At 43.8% G+C, this 26,979-nt stretch overlaps 1 protein-coding gene across 15 annotated transcripts in view; it reads right to left on the reverse strand.

Moving 5' to 3' along the window:
• The window catches only part of RBFOX1 (RNA binding fox-1 homolog 1), a 1,515,726-nt gene that overhangs the window by 347,737 nt on the left and 1,141,010 nt on the right, over window positions 1-26,979 (reverse strand). For 6 of the 15 annotated variants that reach the window (XM_057529161.1, XM_057529153.1, XM_057529154.1 and 3 more), the window contains exon 1: window positions 9,392-9,704. The exons of 7 other annotated variants lie outside the window; for them this stretch is intronic. In XM_057529161.1, the coding sequence (XP_057385144.1) occupies window positions 9,392-9,478 (87 nt within the window). In that variant the 5' untranslated portion in view covers window positions 9,479-9,704. Of the gene's footprint in view, window positions 1-1,232; window positions 1,257-9,032; window positions 9,118-9,391; window positions 9,705-26,979 lie in introns of those variants that run through there. 2 more of the 15 variants (XM_057529163.1, XM_057529164.1) reach the window with 2 other exon arrangements.

Here is a 26,979-nt window from a genome sequence, read left to right on the forward strand (position 1 = left end):
AAAGATCTCGTATTGGGTGGGGTGAGCAGGGCTGAGAGTCTATAGAGTTATAACTTCAAGCAGTTGTGCTTCACTTCTGACTCCACAATTGACACTGTGGCCATCGAAGCTACCTCTGAGGACAGAGACTGGGTCCTAGTCATCTCCACGTCTCCAGAGCTTAGACGAGACCCCAGCATGGAACCCATGATCCACAAATCATTACTGCCATGAATGAATGGATGAAAGAATTTCATGGTGCCTCTGCCTCCTGCTTTCATAAGCCTGAAGAGGGACTTCCCTGGTGGCGCAGTGGTTAAGAATCCACCTGCCAGTGCAGGGGACACAGGTCCGAGCCCTGGTCCAGGAAGATCCCACATGCCGCGGAGCAGCTAGGCCCGTGCGCCACTACTGAGCCTGCGCTCTAGAGCCCGTGCGCCACAACTACTGAAGCCCGTGCGCCTAGAGCCTGTGCTCCGCAACAAGAGAAGCCACCACAATGAAAAGCCCATGCTCTGCAACATGAAGCCACCATAGTGAAAGCCCGCGCACCGCAACGAAGAGTAGCCCCTGCTCACAGCAACTAGAGAAAGCCCGCCCACAGCAACAAAGACCCAATGCAGCCAAAAAAATAAAAATAAAATAAATAAATTAATTAATTAATATGTTGACCGGCATCAAAAAAAAAAGCCTGAAGAACTCAAGCTAGAAATTGGGCTTTGCAATTTATCCCAATAAATTAGGAATTTGGGAGTGACATATACACACTACTACATATAAAATAGATAAACAAGCACCAACTGTATAGCACAGGGAACTATACTCAGTATTTCGTAATAACCTATATGGGAAAAGAATTTGAAAAAGTATATGTATATATTATATATAATATATATATACACACATATGTTTAACTGAGTCACTTTGCTGTATACCTGAAACTAACACAACATTGTAAATCAACTATACTTCAATAAAATAAATATATGAATGATTTTTAAAAATTTTTTTAAAAAAAGAAAGAAATTGGGTTTTTGCAGACAACTATGGTCCCAGTTGCCCAGAGGAAAAGACCCACAGAACACTAAATTCATTGCTCTGGACAGCATTTAGGGTTCAGCGGTTAAGCAAGTGGATGAGCTGGTGGCTTGTACGCCGGTGGGATGCACGTGTGATGGGTCTATCTTTAGATGAGAGAGAAACATAAATAGGGGTGAGATCTCCATCCTAAGTCAGCTGGGGAAAGCACTTACCCAAAACAACCTTTAAAAGACAGGGAGGGGGCTCTGCTTCACCATCAAAGGCTCTGATCGCCGAACACCAAAGCAGCAAAGCAGAGTGTGAAATCTGCAAGTCTCTCCAGCCCCGCTTGCCCCATGCCAACGTATTATAAAAAGCGTACTTGCTAAAAAAAAAAAAAAAAAAGCATACTTGCTGATATAGCATGCCTTTAAAATGATCAGAATGACAGATGGCTGCGGCAGGAACACATCCTTTTTATAGGACTGCTATTAATCAGAAGAGATTGACAGCGTCCCTTTAATCTTTTAATTAAAAAAAAAAAGTGCATCTCTATACAACTGAAGGGGGCAAGTTGCTGGCATTTCCGAGTGCTTTGAGACACTCGGAATAATGTGGAAGGTCCACATTATTTCAAACTTAATAACTGGAGGGCTTTAGTTTCCCTTTATTTATAGATTTATTGATGTAGGTCTTGCTAATATAAAAAGAAGGTATGGGGTGGCATGATGTGAGAAACCCCATATTGCCTCAGTTATGGTGTTACCGGTTGTCGCTGTCAGGCTGTCTTTACTTCCCTAGATCGTGGTGTTCTCACCTGTTAAAGAGTGGGGTCGTCCCAAGCATACTCTGGTGGGAGACATTCCTGTAATTACTTCAGGTGGGAAGATACTGCTTAAAATGGCCATATCTGCCTTTGATTCATCTGATCAGGAATGAAGAAGCAAGATGCACTAGATGATAGTCATGCCTGGTGAATACAATCACCGGCAAAAAAGCACTCTGATAAGTAACATTAGAAACTCACCAATTTCTTCCCTGGCGAGAGCATGTGCAAGGTTTGGGGGAGAAAAACCATGTTTGGATGTTTGTAATAGCTTCGATTATTGAGATAATTGTCATAGCTCTCAAGTAGTTGAGAACTTGTATTTTTTGCCTGTTTAGTGCCGTAACTGGGTAACAGGACTCTGTTCTTTTACCCGCAGCCCATACAGCTCAGCTGGGCCTGACCCCACCCTCCAGCTTGACTCAAGGCAGTCAAGATGATTGACTTGGGGATGGGCGTGGCCTACAAGATAAGCCAAGCAGACTGCTACCTGGAATTTTTGCAGTTGGCGAAGAGGCTTGCTAAGATGTGTTGGGGTGTAAGCCTGGGGTTTCTGGGGACCATCTTTGCCACCAGTTGGGCATGGTGTGTTTGTGAACAAAGATCAAGTAGAGATAATCACTATGGAGTCATGGGGAGACATGACTTGGGGTGTTGGAGCCTCTGAATGCAACTGTGTCTGAAATTGGACATTTTCTTTTTCTCCTCTAAACCAATATGAATTAGATTTTTGTCACTTGAAGATAAAAGAGGTCTTCTGGTATATATATATATACCAGACCTTTCCCATATATTAGGATATAGGCTTCAAGTTGACAAGGATCTTGTATGTTTTTTATTCTGCCTCATCACCTACTCCTAGTTCACAGCCTGGCACACAGTAGGTGCTCGATAAATAATTGCTGAATTGGGCTTCCCTGGTGGCGCAGTGGTTGAGAATCTGCCTGCCAATGCAGGAGACAGGGGTTCGAGCCCTGGTCTGGGAAGATCCCACATGCCGTGGAGCAACTGGGCCCGTGAGCCACAACTACTGAGCCTGCGCGTCTGGAGCCTGTGCTCCGCAACAAGAGAGGCCGCGATGGTTGAGAGGCCCGCGCACCGCGATGAAGAGTGGCCCCCGCTTGCCGCAACTGGAGAAAGCCCTCGCACAGAAACGAAGACCCAACACAGCCAAAAATAAATAAATAAATAAAAATTTAAAAAAAAAAAACAAGGAAGAAGAGTATTACCGAGTTTTTAAAATAATAATAATAATAATAATTGCTGAATGAAGAGATGAATCACATGGGAAGCTCACAACCACTCTGCAAGACAGGTATTCCTGTTTTCGTTTTGTGGCTGAGAAAACAGCCTTGGAGAGGTTAATTGACAAGCCCAAGGCCACACGCTTAGTAAATGCCAGAGCCAATATATCAACCCGGACCTGTTTGACTCCAAATTCTCTTTGCCACCTCCCTGACTCTTTCATTTAGTCTGCTGTTGACATGGCCTCTTCGCAGTACAGAAAAGTCACTTAGTGACTAAGATGGAGCAGCCGCAGAGTAAATGACACCACCAGCACTCATATCAGGCGTGCATTCTGATTTCTTTCCCAATCAGCAGATATTCCAAACATGTAGATAACATTGCAGGGCAACGATACCAAGATTGAAAATGGCTCCACTAGCCACAGAGCAAAACAAGTTTATTTCTTTCAAGTGTACCCCAAAGAGCTGCATGTTCCCTAACACATTTCTCCACCTTTCTGTAGGGACGATGACTCTTGGTCCATTGTTAAAACCAGCAGTTTGATCATTCTTGGTGACACTACATATGTGTATGCACATCTCTCATTAAATACATTGCCAGATTCGACGATGCTGATTTCTGTTTCAAAATCCAGAGTGCAAGGTTTGCCTATACCATTGCTATCCACGTCAGGGAGGCATTAATCAGCATTTCTCTGCTACCATCTAGTTCTGTAGCGTATAAGTTGGAAAAGACAGCCTTCAGAGAGCTTACTGTCTCAGAGAGAAAGGATGGCAAACAACGATCAGGTCTCAAATCCGGGGAATTCGACATTCAAGTGCTGGATTCACGGAAGTGTATTACAGGGCCCATTCCTATGTGGGCACACAGAGACTCAGGGCTTAGGAGTTCCATTTCTGAGATTCCTCCCAGGTCCTTTGGAGCCATGTCTTTTGACTTTTGAGACCTATGTTTAAATAATGTCAAATCCCACAGTGCCAATGAGTTGGCGAAGAGACTGCAGCTCTATCTTGATGTGTCAGGCCAACATCGTGAGTTCATCCAAGCTCTCCGCTCTACTAGGAAGGGCTTTCCCCTCTGCTTGCCCAGTGAATGTCTGCTGATGCTCTACTGCCTGACTCAAATGCCACCTTTGCCCTTTGAACCACCCTCTTCCCTACTCCAAGAGGCACCCACCTACTCCCTCCCCTGTGTTTTCATGTGCGCTCCCATGGATACACCTCAACGCTGGATCAGTGGATGAGAGGGAAGGCTGCAGCCCACCAGACCTACTCTACATCTCAGCTCTGTCACTGACAATCCCTGTGACCTTGGGCAAGTTACCTTTCTCTAAATGTCAGTTTCAGGTCCTCCATATGCAGAAAGGGTATCATAATACATAACTGTGATTTCTTATCGGAGACCCTTGGGGTCACCTCTATCTTGAAATTCAGATTTTGGGGGATTTCCTTTTCCAGAAAGGGATTTCATCAGACACAGATTATGTAACATTCTCAGCAGGGTCTGGGACAACACTCTGAAATCAAACACGTAAATATTCCCGTAGCAAAGTATATGAATATTCACAGTAAGTCGGATAAAGAAAGTCTATAAATAGCCACACATCATTTCAGGTCAAGTTTTCTTCCAAAATGCATTTTGGTGCCAAACTCCCCCCTCCAAAAACCTGATTTTCAGAGCTTTTTGGAATTTACAATTACAGGTAAGCGTTGGTAGAACAACAGTACCCAACTTTAGGGTTACAGTAGCCCCCGTTAGCTGTCGTTTCGTTTTCCCAGGTTTACCTGAGGTCAACCACAGCCTGGAAATATTAAATGGAAAATTCCAGAAGTAAACAATTCATACGTTTTAAATTGTGTGCCGTTCTGAGTGGTGCTGTGTCATCCTGTCTTGTCCTGTCCTATCAGGTCCCATCCTGTCCTGTCCAGGATGTGGATCATCCCTTTGTCCAGCGGATCCCACCCGTTAGTCGCTTAGTAACCGTGTCGGTTATCAGATCATCTATCGTGTTCTCATGGTGCTCGTGTGCAACTGACCCTTATTTTACTTAAGAATGGCCCCGAAGGACAAGAGTTAGTGATGCTGGCAGTTCAGATGGACAAAGAAAAGCCGTCAAGTGCTTCCTTTAAATGAAAAGGTGAAAATTCACGACTTTATAAGGAAAGAAACAAAATTGTATGCTGAGATCGCTAAGATCTAGGGGTAAGAACAAATCTTCTCCGTGACGTTTTGAAGAAAGAAAGAGAAATGTGTGTAGTTTTGCTGTCTCACCTCAAACTGCAAAAGTTACGGCCACAGTGCGTGAGGAGGGCTTAGTTAAGATGGAAGAGGCATACTGGGGAGGGCATAGTCACATAACTTTTTTTGTACTACATTGTTATAATAGTTCTATTTTATTATTAGTTATTGTTAGTCTCTTACTGTGCCTAATTTATAAATTATACTTTACCATAGGTATGTGTGTGTATAGGAAAAAACACAATATATCTAGGGTCCAGTACTATCCACCATCTCAGGCATCCACTGGGGTCTTGGGCCATATCCCCCCTCAGATAAGGGGGGAATACGGTACTGTTAGAATAAATTGAGATAATATATCTAAGTATTTACCACAGTGCCTGGCACATAGCGAGTACTCAATAATTATCACCTATCATGCTTTCCTGCTGTTTTTACTGTAGTATTAGATTTATAGTAGTATTACTGTAGTATTAGTTTATCTCATGCTCTCTTCCACTGGGCTGTGAACCCACCGGTCAGTAGCTATAACTGCCACTTTTGTTTTCCAGGTGCCTAGAACAGTGCCCGATATGGAATATGTGGGCAGCGATTGAGTAACTAAATTAACAAATGCATGGTGACGTGGACGTGGCTGTGTTTGCACTGCCCTCCATCGAGGTAAACAGTCTCCTGACCTCATCTGTAATACCCGGGTGAGATGAGAATGATTTGTCCCAGTGTGGAGAATGATCTAGCCATGATGGTCAAAGGGCATATCTGTCGGACAAATATCTAGAGTGAGGGGCTCAAGTCTGAACTTGAACCCAGAGCCAAGGGCTCATTAGACCCAAACACCAACCAGACTAATCAGTTACAAAGCTCTTGTTTGGATGATATCGTCTGACACCGGGTGGGCATGGCCCACGGCTGGGGTAAGTCCTCTTGGCAGCTCCTTGGACTCAAGATTGACTGACAATCAACTTGTCAAATCTCCTTTGTCCTCAGGTCAGATAACTCATTGGTCATTCAAGGTCTTGTTGGAAATTCAAAAGCAGTAAAGAGGTTCAACGGGAAGACACATTGGTTCTTCTTATCCAGAGATACCAAGATTAAGGTCTACACCAAGGGGAAAGGAGCGGTGTTTATACACTGCACTTGGTAATATTGCTGTTTTCCTCTTCTGCTTCTCACTCCCCATGAAACTGTCCAAGCTGCTTCAGCTCAATCCTCCACAGTCACTCTGGAATTCTTTACGTGGCTAGAAGGAAAAACTATCCACCTTGCTATCTATTCAACAAGTTCAGACATCAAAAGATGGGTTCAAGAGATTCAATATGGTAAAGATTCTAGTTTTCCTAGGGGATGGCAGGCGAGGTCTGTGGTCACTATTGAATCTACTCTTGGGACAAAAAACCCTATTGAGTAACGTCCCCAGAATTATTACGAAACATCTTCACTCACTGCCTTTGCAGGATAAGGTGATGCTCTCCTAAAAGCTTCTTATGATGTCTGATCAATTATTTTTTTGTTCTTTTTCACTGAGCAGACAAAAACAGGGCAATAAAAAAGTGGCACTTGAAAGGATTATGAAAAGGAAGTTCTTACGCCATTGAATCACCGGCTCTTCGGGTTGGAAAGACCTTGAGAGGAATCTTAAATTCTGATACGGCAACCCTGCCAAGTGGCCCCTACAGCTGTTTGCATATCTCCAGTCACGGGGAACTTACTACCGAGGGTGGAGTACACACTCTATTTTGGATCATTTGACTGTCTGGTTGATCACATTATGAAGGTGTGGGTGGCACCTTAATTGCCTCTAGGAAAGCCCTTGCATCTAGAAGAGCTGGGAAGAAACGCACAAGATCAACAAATTGGTCAACAAGCTGATATAGTCTGCAGGGATGCAGGGCAGCTGGCATCAGAAGCATCAGCTGTAAGGGGTGTGTGTGTGGTGTGTGTGTGTGTGTGTGTGTGTGTGAGAGAGAGAGAGAGAGAGAGAGAGAGAGAGAGAGAGAGAGAGAGAGAGAGAGAGAGAGACAGTTTTTCTCCCTTCGAGTTGCCTTTCCTCTGCTTGGAAATGTTGCTGCAATGGAGTGTTTGAGTTTCCAGTTGATGCCACTGGATAAATAACACAGGCTGTCTCAGAACACCGGAAATAAGGCCAGTTTCTCCCTGCCCAGAGCATTTCAGTGTGATCCACGGCGGCACGGCGGGTGGGAGAGGAAGAAGACGAACGACGTCACAGCAGCTGGGCTAAGGCCCCCCCGCTGCACTGCTTTCCCGACTTAAGGGCAACTAGTTACCAGAGGTGTCACCTGGGAAAACAAAGTATGATCCGGCGAAGATTCGCAAGTAAAATCACTTGTTCCTTCCCCAAATAACTGGACATGTTTCTCAAACACTCTGCAAAGGAGGAAGAAATTGGGCCCCCAACTTCTCAGCTCGCCCGGGTGTCTTCTCATCTATCACTGGGGTAATACGTCCAGAGTGGCATTTTGTAATGACGGCAACATTCCAGCGAATCGATAGTTATTTAATTCCCAACAAGCTCTCGAGTCCATTAAGCCTGATTACATTCACCCATTTCAGTGGGTGCCGTTATTTTTCCTACACCGGCACTTAATCTATAACAGGAACTTATGAGAACTTTCTAAAGCAATTTCAGCATCAATCAGCATAGAGTGAAGGGCACGATTTGCTTGTAATTATTTATCAGACAGGGTGGCAGAGCATCTGACAAAACTCCAACGGCTAAACTTCACCCCAAATTTCCAATGGAAGCAAAGGCCTTCCAGATTGCCACTGAGTTCTACTTCAGACCTCGTGTGGGCCACACTGGCCTGCTTATGCCCGGAAAGATGGAATAATTTCCATGTTGTTAAGGACCATTCTCCAAGCAGTCTGTTATTTCTCACAATAATATAGGAGCCTCCAAAATGAGTAAGGACCATAAATCTGGGATGGTAGAACGTTTTGCTTGATTACTTGGAATCACTCCTGAATGGCTCAAATCACCCCTGAATGGCTCAAATCACCAAGGTTCTTACAGTTTATCAGAGGTAACAACAACATTCAGCATAGGAGAAAAAGGGGTTTGACCAGAGCCCTCCCCAGAAATTTTAATTAATGAGCTTGGGTGTTGCAGAATTTTAAACTATTGTGGAAGGAGAAGCACAAGGCTGAAGGGAAAAGGACATCCTAACTACGTGTAGTTTTCCTTTCCTGTAGAAACAAGATACAGAATTTATTACAAAGAGATTGTTCTCAAACAAACAAACCACAGTGGAAAACATCCAGGTTTCCTATGATGTTCAGGCTCTGTCACTAGTTAGCCTTCCACAGAGAAATTCAGACACACATCCAGAAGCCAACACTTGCTTAAGAAGTCACGCTTACGATGAGGAAAAAAAAAAAAGGCCCCAAATATCTTATTTGATGATTCTCCCGACACAAAATTAATAGCCTTAAGAGTAATACCAACACACATTTCAATCCTTCACTTCCTTGTCATCATTAAGATGTAAACAACTGGTAAGGGATTCCTAGGATAATCTCTGAACTTCATAATTAACCATCAGTACAGTGTTCCTTTTTGCCTCCGTGCCACCACTCAACCCAGGTTTGGGGGGGCGGGGGAAGCCTCTATGAAAATAGACAATCCACGGGAAGGGGAAGCTACGGATTAATGCATATTTCACGCTCCTTCTATTTCCTGGGCGAAAGCGCTTAACCAACTCACCTCATGATCAGGTACTCTGCCTCATGATCTGCTCTGGGAGACTGAGTCCCTCAGAAAGCTGGGAGGGAGAGCAAATCCTTTGCCCCGTGGCCAACCTCCCGAAGCAAAGGCATGAATGTTAAACAGCAGCCGGATCAATACAAGCAAATATAGCTCAACTACACCATTTATTCAGCCATGAGAGATGTCAATAGCCAGATTAGGGTGATCCATCTTTTTGATTTCCTACTGTCTTCCCACTGACTACACGAGAGCTTTTTCCTGTATTAAAAGTGTTTGCTTTCTCAACCATAAAAATTCCAATTATTACTCTGAGTGCTCTGGAGTTAAGTTGCTTGCTGGCAGTGGCCTTGAATTACCTGGATCAGTCCGGGGAAGTAGGGGGCTGCTGGAACAATCATAGGCACGCCATAGGGATGCAGGAGGACTCCTTGAGAAGGCAACATGCTTTACGGGAAGGTAGGATTCCCTCGGAAGCTCAACGCATCAATGGAGAGAGTTAGGGGAAAATCTATAGACCCAACTTCTTCGGAACCACAAAGCTGAGAGCCAGATCGCTGCTGTCAGGAGCCAAACGCTCATCAATGCGCAGAGGGGAGAGAAAGAAAATCCGGCATCAGCAACTCTTAATGTGAAAGTTTTCTTCCCAGACGACGAAGAGACACAGCAGCTGCAGGGTTGAAGCTACCAAAATGGAAGGTTCTATTTTGGGAACGGCTTGCCTAACATGACTAACCAAATACTCTTCATTAATTTAGTTCTCAGAGAGAGTGAGAGAGACCAAGAGACTGGGAGAGAGCTGGTCAAGCTGGGAGATTTGGGCTCTTCCTAACGAATTTGGGCAAAAGACAAGGGACGGAGTCTGCGTGGGATGTCTAGAAAGGAAAACTGAGAAATGTAAATTGATATGATTATCAGTTGCCACTTAAAACCTAAGTAGGGGAATGCGGGCAGCCTCTGGTACTGATCACAAAGAAATGAAGAAGATACTTAGTGGAGTTTGTTATCCTCTGTCTCTCTCTCTCTCTCTCTCTCTGGTTTTAGTTTTAAAGGGCGATTTGTGCAAATAATAGTACCACCAGCGAATATCTGCAGTGCGTGCTATGCACGCAGGATGAGCTAAATTATTTACATATGTTTTGTAATTTCATTCTCACAACTCTCCCAAGTAGGTACTATTATCAGTTCCTGGTCCACATGGGAAATGAGGTTCACACTAGTTGAACTGCTTGCTCACAGCCCTACACGTGTCAGAGGCAGTGCCAGGCTATAAACACAATTCCTAATCAGCCACGATATCCATTACAGTACTATTTTGTTCTGTAATAGAACTTCATATGCCTTAAAATTTTTTTTTTAAACATTTTTTGTCTTTGAGCTTTCAATTGTTATATTTTAATATGCAGTCTATAAATAAGAGATGACTCCCTGCTCCCTGAGTTTAAAGGCATAGCAAATGAACACCAAAACTGCAGGTGAAAAACACTTTCTAGTATTTGAAATCTTTCTGATGTTTGAAAATATCCCAGTGATTGTCTGGGATACATTACACGGAAATAGATAAACTTCGATGGGACTGCTTGAATTGGAATTATGCTGACTTGTGTGTCCTACTTAATAGCTGTGTGTTCTTGAACAAGTTACTCAGCATCTCTGAACCTTAGTTTCTTCACTTGGAAAACTGAGATAGTAATAGATCCCCATAGGGTCGTGTGACAAGTAAAGTATTTGGTATCCTATCATGATGTGTACAATACAAGATGCATACAGTATTTGCCATTCTTATCCTGTGTTTCCTGTTCTTCTACTAATACCTGGTATAGACACATCTTTGACTTCAGACTGAAGGCGGAGAGAGCATTCAAATTGGCACTCTTCTAATCTGCATACCAGGAAAGAATGTGGGCGTGTTGAGAGTTTCCCAATTTCCAGAGCACAGAGTGAGCCCACTCAGCTTATGCTCAAGGCCCAGGGATCATCAAAAATCACCTTCAAACCGGACACCTGCTTACCACATTCCACCTTGAACTTGAAATAGGATACAAGATATGGATTTTGTCGAAACTTGGAGAGCTTCAGACACCGCAAAACATATTCAACTATTGGCTTTTTCTAAATCCAAATGTCAATTCCTCCACTTTTAGATCACCAAGGTGTTTTTACACGACACTAATTTTAGTTGCTTGATTTAGCTGCATAATTACATTTCTAGATAACGACAGTGGACAGCATTTGGCAGAGAATTCAATTATTTAAGGCTGAATTTGGGCCATCTTGACAAGGTTTCTCTGTAATTGATTCTCGTGTATGAAAGGGGCCACCTTGTTACAATTCAGAAAGCTCCAGGAACAGCTGTGAGTTGACCCCTCTTACTTAACAGCCTGATATTTCTAATTTTAGCTTTTGACTCTGACTTTCAACACTGCGTTTCTGAGAAGTTACCAGTGAGGACAGTGGCCTTGCCATGAGACAGTTTCCTGGGAGGGGAGAGCTCTTCCTGACTTTGGTAAGGGGTGGGTCAGATTGTACTATGTCTCTGGTGTTATAAAGTAGAAAGACCACTGGACCAGGAGGCAGGGAACTTAATTCAGTCATGAAGGACAGAAACGTACACATTTAGACTTTGTTTCCTGAACCTCGTATAGAAGTGACAATACCCACTTACCCTTCACCCAGAGGGCTCCGATAAGCAAAAGTGTGGGAGTGTTTTGGAAACTGTAGAGTTACATAAATACAAAAGATTATTCTGTGTATTACTCTATGTGTTGTTTTTTTTAAGAACCTGATGATCCATTTCAGAAACATATTATAGGTAGATCTTGGAGATATCGTGGTTGGGTGCCAAACCCCTGCGATAAACAGAATATCACAATAAAGCAAGTCACACACATTTTTGCTTTCCCAGGGCATATAAAAGTTATGTTTATACTATACTGTAGTCTATTAAGTGTGCAATAGCCTTATGTCTAAAATAGTATATATCTTAGTTTAATAATATTTTATTGCTAAAATATGCTAACCATCATCTGAATCTTCAGCGAGTTGTAGTAGTAACATCAAAGATCAGTGATCATAGATACCAACAAATAGAAGAATAATGAAAAAGTTTGAAATAGTGAGAGAATTGCCAAAATATGACATAGATACAGGAAGTGAGCAAATGCTGTTTGAAAAGTGGTGCCCATAGACTTGTTTAACACAGGGTTGCCACAAACATTCAATTCGTAAAAAACGCAGTATCTGTGAAGCACAATAAAACGAGGTGTGCCTGTACACACAGGACATATAGATGTATACTATATCATTTGCAGAGGATATTTTCTCTTTTCTTTTTAAGAACTCCACGCTTCAAAAGCTTTTCTGCTCCTGAGTAATGAGTATCTCTTTTCCTCTCTCTGAAAATAAAGGCTCGTTGTTTTGTAACCCTTTTCACTTTGGCTGCCAGGAAGCTCAGAGCCCAAAAAGAGGTTCAACTCTGTCCATTTTGTTGGCCTTTACTGCCTTCATGTTTGTGTTTTCATCTTCCTGTTCTCACCACCTCCAGTCCTGTTATTCACATTTTCTCTGATCTGATTTTATATTTAGATATTACTGCCATGTATGATTGTAGTGGTTATACTTGTAAAATGGTATGAACAGAATGTACCCTTGTTCAAAACCCAGCCCCAAAACTTTATGACATTATAAAACATAAAAATAAATAATGGTCACTAAGCAAAACCTCTTTTTTCTAACATGGGTTCTGTTTTCCCACATGGGAAGCATCCAGTATTACTGGACTGTAATTCTTTCCTCTTGGGTCCATTTCCTCCACTGAATGTGCAGGTACCACATTCCATGTGTCTCTGCTTTCCAGTGGCTCATGGTAAATGGTTAGCTACCCAATGTCGAATGGGTGGTATTAAGCTCATAGAATTTTGCAGGAACTTAAAAAAAATGTAGAATAAAAAAATAAGGTGAAGAACAGGGGAGATAGTTCTGGCAGCAGGTAGAAAACATAGGTAGGTTGCCAAAACGGACTGAATTTAAACCAAGGGCCATGTATCATTATCACTCTGGCCATCACAGGCAGGGGAGGGCAAACATTTTTCTGTAAATGGGCAGATTACAAATATTTTAGGTGCTGTGGACCTTAAACTCTCTGTTGCAACTACTCAAAACTCTGCGTTTTCATGTGAAAATGTTTACAATAAGCAAATGGACCCTGAAATTTGAATTTCCTATAATTTTCACTTGTCACGAAATATTCTTCTTTTGAGTTTTCCCAACCATTTAAAAGTGTCAAAACCAATCTTAGCTCGAGGGTCGTACAAAAACGGTCCAAGGCCAGGTTTGGCTCTCAGGCTGTGGTTTGCCGACCCTTCATTTAGAGCATATATTTTACAAACCTCTGGAAGTCCGACTTCAATACAATGACAGGTATATACTCCATTTTTGTTTACTTCTGCTTCTTCACTTGCTTCTGGCTTTCCTGCCACTTCTTTGGCGCCAGTTCTGTCAATTATCACTGTGTCAGGGATTTCCATCAAGCCTTTTTTTTTTCTTAGCCCGCCTTTGCTAGTTCAGGCTCATCCATCCTCCCTGCAAAAATTCTCCCGTCTTCCTCCACCTTCCGTGATGACACCCCCTTCTTAGTTAGTGACCTCTCTTTTCCTTTCCTGGATTAAAGTGGTTCCTCTCATGCTGTCAGATACTACGTCTCCTTCCCCGGATCCTGAGAGCTAACACGAGGGTGACCCTGCCCACCAGCAGCCCTTCCAAGCAGCAGTCTCCCCAAGTTGAAACACCCACATACCCATGTAGGAGAAGGAAAGCGAACAGAAACACAAGTGTTGGCTGGAGGATGGGAAAGGGGAGCATTCAGAGAAGACTGGTTCCTGCCTTACAGATTCTATTGGTCAACACAGCCAACTGCAGCCTCACGGACCAAATCCAGTTCATAGATGAGGATGATGAGGATGATGACGATGGAGGAGGGTTTGTCTGCATGGTGTAAAAATAAGCTAGTATTTTTAAACGGAGGCAGCTTATATAAAACGTAGATCTACAACATCTCTTGAAAGACTGGAAGGTCTAGAAACCTTGGTGCACATTCCCTTGGCCCAACAGTCCCTGAAGCCTGGGAAGGAGCTGCTCCCTCTTCCCCAGACTGGGAGCTCTCATGAGACCATTTCCATCATTCTCTACCTGCTTCTTGAAAAGCAGCCGAATGTCAGTTGCCACTTGTCCACCGTTAAAAACAAAACAAAACAAAACATAACAAAGCAAAAAGCATAAAACTGAGTGTTCCTCTGAAAGCGTTAAGCACACTCGTTAGCTTTTGGATATTAACAGTGGTTACCTCCCAATATGAATTTATGCCGATTATCTAATTACCCATACCTCCCCATTTCCAGGCCAAGTTGGGTGACAGAGAATTTCCTACAGTTTTCAAGGCCGTTCACAATATTCCTCAGCTTTTCCAGATTCATCCTCCAATACACACTGTCCTTCCTTCTACAAATCACTCTTCTCCACAAACCACACTGGCAAGTTGCCTTTGCCAAACACCTTCATGCATCTAAGACTCCTTACAAATTTGCCTGCTATGCAGAACTACCCTTCCTTCCCTTCCTCCCTCCCTCCCTTCCTTCCTTCCTTCCCTTCCTCCCTCCCTCCCTCCCCTCCTTTCTTCTTTCTTTCCTCCCTCCCTCCCTCCTTCCCTCCCTTCCTTCCTTCCTTCCAATTGAACATTACTGGCCTAAGTCAAATGCACAAAACCTTCCCCACCGCCCCAGGCAGAACTAAATACACTGTCACCTGTGTCCTAAAGTCATGTTAGCATTGTATAATAATAATTCTTTTAAGTGTGATGACTCCTTCTAGAAGGTAGACTGGCTCAAATAAGGAAGCATGCCATTCATTCTTATTCACCCAATGACTAAAATGCTGAGTAGACAAATGAAGTTTCCCCAAATGCTTCTTAAGAGAATGACTGACTGAATGAATGTTTTGGACAAATGCAAGTAAAGCTGCTTTCACATATTGCCTTTGCAAGGGGTCTCCAGACCACTGAGAGCTACAAATTTCCAAGGTCATCTCAAGTGACCCGGGGGCATCTGGGCACAGTAGAAAAAGCATGAGTTTCATAGTTGGAGAGTCTGGGTTGGGATCTTGGCTCTGTCATCCTTTTAAAGATTTGACTGGAATGAAATACTTAGCCCTGAGCCCTGGTCTCCTTGGGGGTAAAATGGGACAACACCTGGCCCTTCGCACAGGTACGCTGCTGCCGTGAAATGACAAGGGTGCATATGGGTGTTCCTGGCACTCGGAAAGTTCAAAAAGTGCTGGTTTATTTGATGTTTTCTTCTTCGGCGTGTCTCTCATGTACTCATGTCAGTTGTTTTCTAATCATCCCAATCCTCAGGTCAAGTCTGCCTCCTCAATGCCCCATGTGTACCTCACACCGAGGTCTCTGTAGGAAACGTCATTCTTTCTGTTCCCTCACACAACCCATGAACACCCCCTTCTTCAGCAAGCAGCCACACGTTTGATGCTCCAGGCAGCCTCTCCACCTTCTCTAGCACTCACGACCCCACTTATCTAAGCCCCCAAAAGACCAGCAGTGTTTTGACCTAACATGGTAAAGATCCGGCTGGTAATCACTTCCAGGTATGCTTCTATTTTATTTCCTCCACCTCCTCCTCCATCATTGTTTTCCTGTCTTTCTCACAGGACTGGGCATAGAGTAGATGTTCAGTAGGCACTTGAGAATTACCTTTGGTAGCCAAAGGCTGATAGGGAGGTTCAGAGAGGTTAAGTGACTTGTCTGAGGTTAAACAGCAAAAATAGGTGCTTTCTTAATTAGCAAGAGCCAGTTTTCCCTTCAACACGCCCCTAACCTCTGCTAGACCATGACAAATGACCACTCTAGAGCAACGACTCGAACCAAAATTGATAAACTCCACTCACCACCAGGCATGCATTCAAACCCAATCCAATGCAGGTAAGAACACAGCACGGAAGGGCTTTACCTCAAAAAGAAATGGACCTCAAAGAAAAAGTTCCTAAGATGCTTATGGCCCTGAGGCCGAGGACTGACAGGTGAGTTCCTGGAAGAGGGGAGACTGAAAGTATCATGTTAATTACCAGGGAGGCAAGACCTTCCACAGGAAAAGCTTCCACAGACTGCGGGTAGAATGTACTGGACCACCGATCAGCTGTTCTCCAACTTATAGTCACCTCATTTGTAACCTCAGCAAAGGACCAATCCAGCTAAGAAAGTCACATCCGGGGAAGAGAAGACACATCCCCAGCCCATTGGGTTCAGTTAACATGTGTAAATGAGGTGATGCGCGGAAAGCTCTTACACGAGTGATAAGTACCAAGTAAGCATCAGTTCTCACTGTGGCATTACTACGGTCTCCTATGGCCCAACCCTTCCACTGGATTCTAGCTGTGTGTTCTGGTGCAAATTACATAACATCTCTGTGCCTCAGATTTATTATCTGTAAAATAAGAATATGATTAGTAACTACACCTCATGGGGTGGCCTAGAGATTTAAATAAGAGTCATATACAGGTTGACTAAAAGAGTCACAGACACGTTTAGCTGAGGGACTGGCTCTGAGCAGATAGTGGGTGCAGTAGTTGTCATAGTAACAACACATTAGCAGCATCTGCTTCCAAGGATCAAACCAGCTCAAATCGGACCTCCGCCAAACCCTTCCTCCCTTCAACTGCTAATTGGTTAAATAAAATAGTTCTTACAGGTGCTACCTGTGACGTGCCTTTTTGTCGTAAGAACCCACCTTCTTCTTCCGGGATGTAAACCGACAATTCAGACAGAGAGGCTAACGCGCTTGTGGGCGTAGCGTCTGTACACGGAAGACACCGTTTTGAAAACAAAATACGAGAATTTCAAACTCAATTGAGGGTTTATGGGGATGGAGAAAGTAGTGCCTCTGAAACAGGAATAACCCAAAGAATCCAGGACACTGGGTCACTCCTACCCAACAGTATCACCCCCCCCCACCCAAAAAAAAAGTGGTTATGAAGATGCACAAAGAAAATTCCAGTAGGTCTTGTAAGTGAAGAAGCTGCTGATTATCATTAGAAACTCGAGCCCCACCAGTGTTCCTTTTGGATCATTAAGCGCTTCTTGACCTGATTCTCCTCTGAAAGCCAGACTGACTGGCTGAATGAGCAAATCTAAGAATATCAACCCTGCACATCATCTCTGCTGAGATCAACAATGCTTCAGGAACTGACCCCTGACCTGTCTGGGGATGAATGGCAACTGGGTTTGAGAATGTATTGACCTTGCTCCAGGCAAACAAATCCTCCCTGGGGACTCTCGGGATGGGGGATGAATAATCAGCCGCTCCCCCAGATTGAGCTCATGCTCTCCCTGCATCTTCTGCCTCATGTGCTGCAAGCAGGTCCCTGCAGAAGCCGGGTACAGAGCCCACTCCAAATAGCACGAGTCTCCAGGACTCAGAACTGGGTCTTTCTGTCCCAACCCCATGCACGCCCTTTACTCTCTGGGAACGGACTGAACCGCCTGAGCTCTATGCACATCCTTTTCCCTTGAGAGACTAAGAGTCTGCACTGGCCTCTCCCAAAGCTAGCTCTGCACTAAAGATGCCTCATGAGATGCTTTATTGTAAAAAGAACCGCGTGGCCAAAGAAGTGGGAGAAATTCAGCTTGTTCTCTCTCCCAGTTGGGGGTTCATGGTGCATAGCACAGTAAAGCACCTGAAAAGTCCTGCAAGGGGAAAATAATGGAAACCTGTTTGACCTTGTTTGAGGCGGACATTCCCAAGATTATCTGATGACTTGACTGGCCATCCATCTATCTATCTATCCATCCATCTATCCATCCATCCATCTATCCATCCATCCATCTATCCATCTATCCATCCATCCATCCATCCATCCATCCATTTTGCTGTCTATTTCACTACCTGGCTATTGAGAATAATAAATCATGTCAGTCCCTGTGCAAAGTTCTTCACTGCTTCTCCTAGTCGCCCTCCTTCTATTTCTTCGCCTTCACCAGAATCTTTGTGACCATCACCATTATCATCATCACAGTTGCTATGTATTCAATGCTTACTTTGTGCCAGGCCCTGCACTAATTTCATCAGATGCATTATCTCAGGTGATCCTCTCTAAATTCCTATGAAGCAGATTCTGTTAAATGTATTACATTACAGTCAAGAAAATAGAGCCACTCAGAGGAAAAGTAAATTGGCCAAGAAAATACAGCCAGTAAATGACAGAGCTGTACCTTGAATGGGCCAGAAGCCCCAGTGCCTAACAACTATAAGAAGCCCTTCTTTGGCCTGTGACAATCATGAACACACTCTGAGAAATGCTGGCCTGGACTGAACTCAAGCTGAGTGGATCCCTTATCTCCTTTGCCCTCAATCCCTCACTCAATCTCAAGCACCCTAATTGCCATTAAAGGCAAAGCAAGACAAAACCACAGCCAAGAAAGACAGACGGACAAGACTTGAAGATCTGGAGAAGTGCTAACCTCCACCCCCCCCACCCCACCCTACCCCACTGAGTCATCAGGAAGCAGAAAAATACCTCCCAAGGAAGAGGAGGTCCAAGGCAGTGGAAATGGCTGGCGCATGGGAACACCAGCAAAGAGTGACTATGGAAGGAGGAAAAAAAAAAAAAAAAGAGGAGGAGGTGATCCAGGAGAAAAAGCCCTAAAGAGATGACCCTGTGACCTTTCTTTGTGATGCTGGAGCACCATCTCAACCTCCAGGGCTCCTTATCTCCTTGGGCTATCTTGTCCTTGGCTCTTTCTCATATGAATGCTCTTCTGGGGGTGAAGAGATGGTTCTTCACTCTTATTTCTGATGCATGGGCCACTCTGAGAATTTTGCCCTCATCCCAGAAAACTGCACATAACTCAAAAAATGTTCCAGATCATTGCAGGGACTTGAGGGTCCCTCTGAATTCATCTGTGGACCCTTGAGGGCCCTCTGAACCTCCATCAGATTTTGAAGTATGTAGCCAATATATGCTATGCTTTTTCTTAAGGAAAGACATGGAGAGAGTCTGAATGCCTTTAGTCAGTCCCACAGTGACAGCTCGGGTGACCGTCCTCACATGGAATCATGTTGACCGGCACTGTGGATGTACACCTGCCACTCAAAGAACTCTCGCCACAGCTCAGCAGGGCTGAGGGTTTCAAGAAGACAAGAAGGTCAAACAACTTGGGAAGAGGCTGCGGCATCTATACTGTAAAACCAAGGCGGCCACTAAGAAATCCAAACGCACACCCTCAGCCTTCTTGTCCAATAATGAACAATCATCCAACAGGGATTGCTTTCCCTCCTCCGAAGCTTTCAGGCCAGGAAATAGAGAATATCAAACCAACGAGCTGGTGTTAGGCATAGAAGGGCATCCACCAAACCCAGCGCTGGGGGAGAACGGAGGTAGGAAATATATGCTTGTGTTTTCAGAGATGATGCAGTCTGGTCTTGTAGCCAAGACGGAGAGAGGAAGGACCCAGGACCAAGCTGTGCAGCTGCTGGGAGTCTAAAAGGCTGAGCCAAGGAGCTGACCACTGCAAATGGTTTCTCCGCTATGTCATGGCCAGACAGCTGGTGGCAACAGAGAGCCTCTGACAGGTGGGCTTTTCAACTTCCCAGATTAGCAGCACCCTTCTGGGACACTCTGGGGACATCAAAAGAGGAACCACCCTGGGTGACCTCGTTTCGTTTCTGATTCTACATCTATTTTTAAATATTTTGGGAACAAACCATATATATCTTTTACTATTTGCCAGACACCTTCTAACCCCTTTAAGTATTAACTCATTTAATCTTTTTTTTTTTTTTTAAGTATAGTTGATTTACAATGTTGTGTTAGTTTCAGGTGTACAGCTTCAGATTCTTTTCCATTACAGGTTATTACGAGACATTGAATACAGCTCCCTGTGCTATATAGTAGATCTATGTTGTTTATTTTATATATAGTAGTGTGTATCAATTAATCCCACACTCCTAATTTATCCCTCCCCCTCCCCTTTTCCCTTTGGTAATCATAAGTTTGTTTTCTATGTCTAATAATAGACATATGTCTATGTCTATTATTTCTTTAGATTCCACATATGAGTAATATCATATAATATTTGTCTTTATCTGCCTGACTTACTTCACTTAGTGACTACTCACTTATCACTGGTCGACCCCAAACATCACAGTTTCATGAATCAATAAAGTCCCATATTGCTTAAGCTAGTTTGAGTTGGGTTTCTGTCTCTTGCAACTAAGGGTAGATACACATCCACACATGCATAAAAAAAGTCATAGGAGATACCTTTTGCTTATTTGTATCAGCAAACATTTTATAGCACTTTCTAAGTGCCAAACACCATTCCAAGCACTTTAAAAACCTTAATTCATTTAATCTTTTAACAAGTGTCTGATATCGGTGCCCGTAATAGCCCCATTCTACAGATGAGGAAGTGTAACTCAGAGAGCTCACATCATTCATGGCTAGTTAGTTGAGTCAGAGGGCCATAGCCAAAGCCATGCCTGTCTGTTTCCAAAACCTATTTCCTTTCCTCTGCGTGCTTTCCATTACCGACAATGTTGATGTGTTTGCTAAGTAAGGCATCCTGGAAATCTACTAAGGAGCCAACACCAGCACTCAGGTACCCACCTTATAACCCTTGCCTTCATGCTGAAACCTCTTGTAAGTGAGCCCTAGGAAAAACTGCATGAACGGTGAGCAAGAATTCCAAAATATCCTTCCAGAGAAATCCCACTGCTGCAGAGCCATGACAACACAGATTGCACCACCTCCAAACTATATTCAGACCCAGACACAGAAACGGCGACCTGAAATCAACCTACTGCCGTCCACATCTTCTTTTTAAATAATGTTTGGCAGAGAGAGCTGTTTGCCCCTTCTGCAAATAAAACTTATTGGGCTGGGTGGGTTTTAGGTGCTTATTTTTATGCACACCCACCTATCACAAATCTGAACTCAACAAGTCGGCATTCCATAAAATATTTACTGTGTTCGTTTGCATCTCTCCAAACAATATTGAATAGAGCTCAGTGTGGAAATTCACAGATTCCAGGGTGGTTGTGTATGTTAGGATTACAACCCAGACCTCACTTCCTTAGAGGCTCTGTGGCTGGCCTCAAAGACGAATATTCCTTTTAGGACCAAAATGGAACAAAGGGACAAAAGGGAACTGAAGGATTTAAAATCAGGCTAAAAAAAGAAAAAAGAAAAGGAACCCTGGCACTGGAGCGGCCTTCCTTAACTGCTTGAAACTTACCAACGATGCCCAACTTTTAGTGTGGTTTATCCCCATATGTTCCCACACTCCCACTGGGACCTAACATTTGCAGGCGCTATTTATCATTCTGGTTAGTGGTGTGCTCATCTGCCTACCACATTAAGCAGCCCTCGTTGTTATTTTTATAATTACTGGGAGTCTTTTTCATGTTGCACTCCGCCAGAATCTCAGCTCACCACACACCTGTTATACTCAGAACACATGGAGAGGTGGGGGCGCGTCTGGCAGAGAAGGAAAGGGGAAGATGGCCTTCCTGCTCACTATGCAAACCAAAATCAAGAATAAAGAAGCCACTGGGTACCTTTTTTTTAAGGCTGTACTCAGGGCCAGTTTGTTATTTAACAAACACTCTACGCTCATTGAAGAGTTCATTTATTAGAATAAATGCTGTACTGTGTGTTTTTTTTTTTTTTACAAACATGAATTCCTTTTGTCATTGTAGTGGCTGACAATAAGTGTTATCCTCCCCATTTTACAGATGAGAAAACTGCCAGTGGGCACACAAGATGGCAAGTGGCAGATCTGGACGCAATTTAAATCCAGGTGCTCTGAAACTACTCTACTACACTGCATTTTAATCAGCATCACCACCAACAGACCTCCACCACCATCTCTCTTGTCACCACTACCACAGCTATCACCAGCACCTCCACCACCATCAACACAACCACCATCATCACCAAGAGCAATTAGCACCACCACCCCCAGTACACCACCATTATCATCACCATCACTACCTCCACCACTGCTATCACTACCAGCATCAGCACCACCACCACCACACCATCACCATCACTACCTCCACCACTATCACTACCAGCATCAGCACCACCACCACCGCACCATCACCATCACTACCTCCACCACTGCTATCACTACCAGCATCAGCACCACCACCACCACACCATCACCATCACTACCTCCACCACTGCTATCACTACCAGCATCAGCACCACCACCACTGCACCATCACCATCACTACCTCCACCACTGCTATCACTACCAGCATCAGCACCACCACCACTGCACCATCACCATCACTACCTCCACCACTGCTATCATTACCAGCATCAGCACCACTGTCTCTACCACCATTGTCAGTACCAACACTATCACCATTGCCATCAGCATCACTCCCTCCATCACCAGCACCTCCACCACCACTACCAAGAGTAAAAACATTTACTGAGCTTTTGTTTGCCAGGGGCTGTGCTGGGTGCTATACAAATAATCTCATGCCATACTCATGACAACCCTATGTTACTGGTCCTGCTACTACCTCTATTTCACAAATGTAGAAACTAAGTTTCAGAGAGGTTAAGAGACATGTTCACTTAGCTGGTCAGAGGTCCATTATGTTTTTAAGATTCAAAGCCACTTTTGCCTGACACCGACGGGAACGCATTTAACTCCTGAGCTCCCTTGACTGGAGGTGGGGGAATGGAGCATTGCCCCCCGGGACATTTCATCCAACTAGCTCTCCACTCCTCACTCACGATTCCAGAAGTCTGCTGCCAAGATACGAGAGGTCACCCTGCTGATCTGGGTGTCATTTTGTGTGGTAACTCTGCTACCAAACAGTGTGCGAGACCACCCGCTGAGATTCGGAGCTCTGGCCAATTAGAATCCAGGGAGCTTTGGCTGGAACTGGCTTGTAACTCTCCTCGGTGAAGCCCCATATATTCCAGGGTGGTACCTCCTGAGAAATTCCCATCCCCACCCAAGCCTTCATTTGCCCCTCTCCAGAATATTACGTGTGTTCTCCTTTGGCTGAACACCTGCAGTGGGGGGTGGAGGAGTGTCACAAAGAATATCAGGTTTATTTTTCAAAACTTTCACTCCCGTCCATCTCTGGGGTCAACTCCCAGTGACCATCCTCTTGCGGCTGAATTATTGCAGTGGCCTCCTACCTGAGCCCCTGCTTTCAATCTTGTCCCCCTCTAATCTGTTCTCCATAGAACAGCCAAACTGGTCTTTTTAAAGGTTAAATTCAGTCATATTTGCCCCCTGCTTAGAGACCCTCTGTGTTTTGGGTTTTTTTTTTCCTTTTTATTTCTCTTGGATTAAAATCCAACCTCTATATCAGTGCTTCTAAACCCCTATGGCTTCTGGCCCCTCTCTGCCTCTTTTGCCCTCTCTCACTGACCTCCGGGCTCCCTGGCCTTTTCTCAGCCCCCCTGAGATCACCCAGGCTTGGGACACACACTCTCTGCCTCAGTGTGAATGGTCTCTCCACCCCTACCCCTTTGTCCACCTCCTACTTGATCTCAGCCTCAATGCTCCTTCCCCAGAGAGAACACCCTTCACCGCTGAATCCAACCCCTACTATTTTCTGCAGACCCTTCTTCTTTTCTTTCGGACCATTTATCACCACTTGCAATACAGATATATACGGTGATCACTTAGGTCTCCAGCAAACTTGTGAACTCCATGAAGGAAAAATGAAGTTGGTTTTCCTTGCCTATGTCTCTTTAGGGACTAACCCAATTTCTGAGGCAGAACAGAGGCTAAGTAAATATTTGTTGAATGAATGAGCGAGTGAATTAATTATTAACCAATTACTTAAGTGAGAGAATGAGGTCTGATCCACTCATTATGGGTGTCACACGCTTTGCTGTAGATGACTCGATAAGTCTCATAAATAGATCATGAAGTATGAGGAACATTCTACAAATGGTTAAGAACATAGCTTTTCTCTTCTCTGAGAGTATCGGGTAAACTTTCAAAAGTCTGTCTCACGTGTCAGCTGATAGTTGTCTTATGTAATATAGTAATTGCTGGCTTGAATTAAAGACATCATTATTTTGGAGAGTTGTTCTTTTTCTGATATAAAAAGTGAAGGATCCATCCCTTATATTAACACATCATCTTGGCATGCTACGTGATTAAGGAGGAAATGTGATTTTATTTTTTGGGCAATGGATATTTTTCACAAAGCCAAGAAGAGCTCTCAGAATAAAGGGATGTTTATTTGGGTGAATCACCAGCTTTGCACAAATCCCAAGCGCTAATTGCATAATGGGTCTTTACAAAATGCCATAATACGGGTTCAGCCTGTTTCTCTGTTTTCCGTTTGAAAAATAGATTGTTTAATAACCCATCAAAGCTATATGTAAACCTAGTAAACAATGGAGCAGATGTTGACTGCTGTCTTGTGCCTCGTAGACATAATTAAAGACAATGAGACACAAATTCATATAATAGAGGACAAACACAAACACAAAAATCAGTACAATATGAATGTAAGCTGCATTTGCAGGACACCTGCTTTCTTAGTCCAAAATGCTGTATCATATTTCCTGTGATGAGAAACGTTTGTAACATTCTTTATTTACTTATGTAAATATGTACATTCTGTTCTCCACTTTTCAAGAAGATGAGACTGGAAAAGGTAGTCTTTTCAATGGAATATTTGTTTCAATTTCATTACTGCTAAGACCCTGGACAGTTTCAAAAAACGTTTTTAATTTTCTCATAAGCATAAATGTGAATGAGAACCAGTTAGCCAAAACTCTCACATTTCTAAAAGAAATTAAAGCCCTGGTTTGGGTGGGGTTTGGTTGGGGCTTTATTCATTTGTCTTTGCATTCAATCCTTCATGCATCATTTAGGAATGCTACTAAATTGACATGTTTATTTCCTAAAAGCCTTACATCTCTTTTTTTAAAAGTCAGGCGCATTTCCCTAAAATCACACTTTTATCTTATATAAAAAGAAGCCGGTTGGATAGCATATTTAAAGAATCATCCTAATTTTCTAAGTATTCTGTTTGCCCCTCAAACTCCTACTCAGATCTCTGTTAGTTGTCATCAGTCAGTTCTATAGGGGAAGGAATAAAACCACACACAAAGTGAAATGAATGGTACAATTAAGAGAACACAAGTGCAATACCCCCCTTTCCCCTCTCCCCCCTCCGCCTCAAACCCAGGGCTTTTCTCTGCAGATATCTTGAAAAAGGAATTGAGGGTTGTAAATACACCGTGTGATTATATACTTTTTTTTCCTTTCAATTAGGAACAAAAAAAAAAAAAAGAGGGAGGTTAAAACCCACTTTCTATGGCTCACTAGACAGGAGAAAGTTTCCTAGATCCAGAATTCTCAATTTGGAAAATAAATATCCTCCCTCATGTTCAAAACGAAGCCAAATTCTTTTTCTGTGAATAATTTTAAAAAATTTAAAGCCTCAAAAATCCCATTGTTTAAAGAACACACGAAGTCCTATTGACTTGTCGTGAACAGTGATTCTGCCTTCAGATCACCCGCCCTCTCCCTTGTCTGTTGTTTTTGATGCCATGGAAGGAAGGGGGATTCTCATGTGGTCTGCATCTCTTTATGCTAATAAAACGGTGTCAGCCCCTTTTCACAGACAACACCATAAAGCATGAACACCAAATGGGAAACAAATAGGGCCGTTGACGCCACTGTGAAACGCACCAATCAACCCTGAAACACCTAAGATAGATGGCAGCCCCTCCTTCATTCATTCTTTACAGAAAAGCAATGGAAATGTCCCGAGGTGAATCTGATTAAGCCCACAACACACACACACACACACACACACACACACACGCACATACACACACACACAGAAGCTCAGGAAGGTTGTAAAGCACTAAATTCTTTTGACTGATGAAGCAGCCTGCATTGCACTGAGGAAAACAGCCTGGCAAGCCCAGACCCCACTCCCAGAAATTCCTTTATTAACAGGACCAGGCCCCGCACGTGAACAAAAGCAGTGGTGCGGGGTGTATGAATCATTAATACGGCGCTGGGCAATGGCTGCATTTCCTGTGTTGGTTGGAGAGCTGCTCAGCACAACAGCGATTTGGGGATTGGAACTGGCAGTGGGGAAACGCACTCCATGCTTCTGAGCGCTTCCCATCAGCCCTCTCCCTCCCTAGCTCTCCCTCCCTGAGTCTGACGGCCTCGCTGTGTGTTGTCACTTACTCAACAATAATCATAAAGGCCTAAAATCGCAGAAAGCGTCAAAGTTGAGAGATCTCCGGACTCCTTCCCTTTTGGACAAGTTTTGCAAGAGAACCGAGGGCGCGGTGAAACGCAGAGAGCCGGCCTAGCAGAGGCCGGGGTGGATCGGGCAGGACCAGCGGCCTGCACGGCTGGGGCGAGGCCAAGGGCACCGCACAGAACCGTGCTCAGGAGGCTGGCGCTGGAGGCAGACAGTCTGGTTTTAAATATGGGCTCTTCCACCTAGACCTCCCATCTTAAAAAAAAAACAAAAACAAAATGATTCTTATCAACCCTCCTGGAGGCCTTTTGCGGGGGACTAAACGAGGTAATCCACGTAAAAGGGCTTAGTCGTGTGCCTGTCACCCCGTAGTCCATAAAAGTTATTGATTATTTCACTGTTTTCATTATTTTATTATCTCATCCTCCTCCTCAGTGAAGCCTGCTGGATTCTCTGTTTATCTACATGATCTTAGAAGCGGCATCTCTTCCTGCTTATAGAGGAGTCTCACTTTTTGAATGGAACCAAAAGGAGACTAAAAAAAAAGAAGAAAAGAACAAAAAAGAGAGTTCTCAAGAATCCTGAGTCACATGTTCTAAACGGAGACCCCCAGTGGAAGGTTGTGCCATTGCACCCTGAGGAAAAGGATTTCTCCACTTAACTGT

This window comes from Balaenoptera acutorostrata, chromosome 15, assembly GCF_949987535.1.
Source record: "Balaenoptera acutorostrata chromosome 15, mBalAcu1.1, whole genome shotgun sequence".
Taxonomy (NCBI): Eukaryota; Metazoa; Chordata; class Mammalia; order Artiodactyla; family Balaenopteridae; genus Balaenoptera; species Balaenoptera acutorostrata.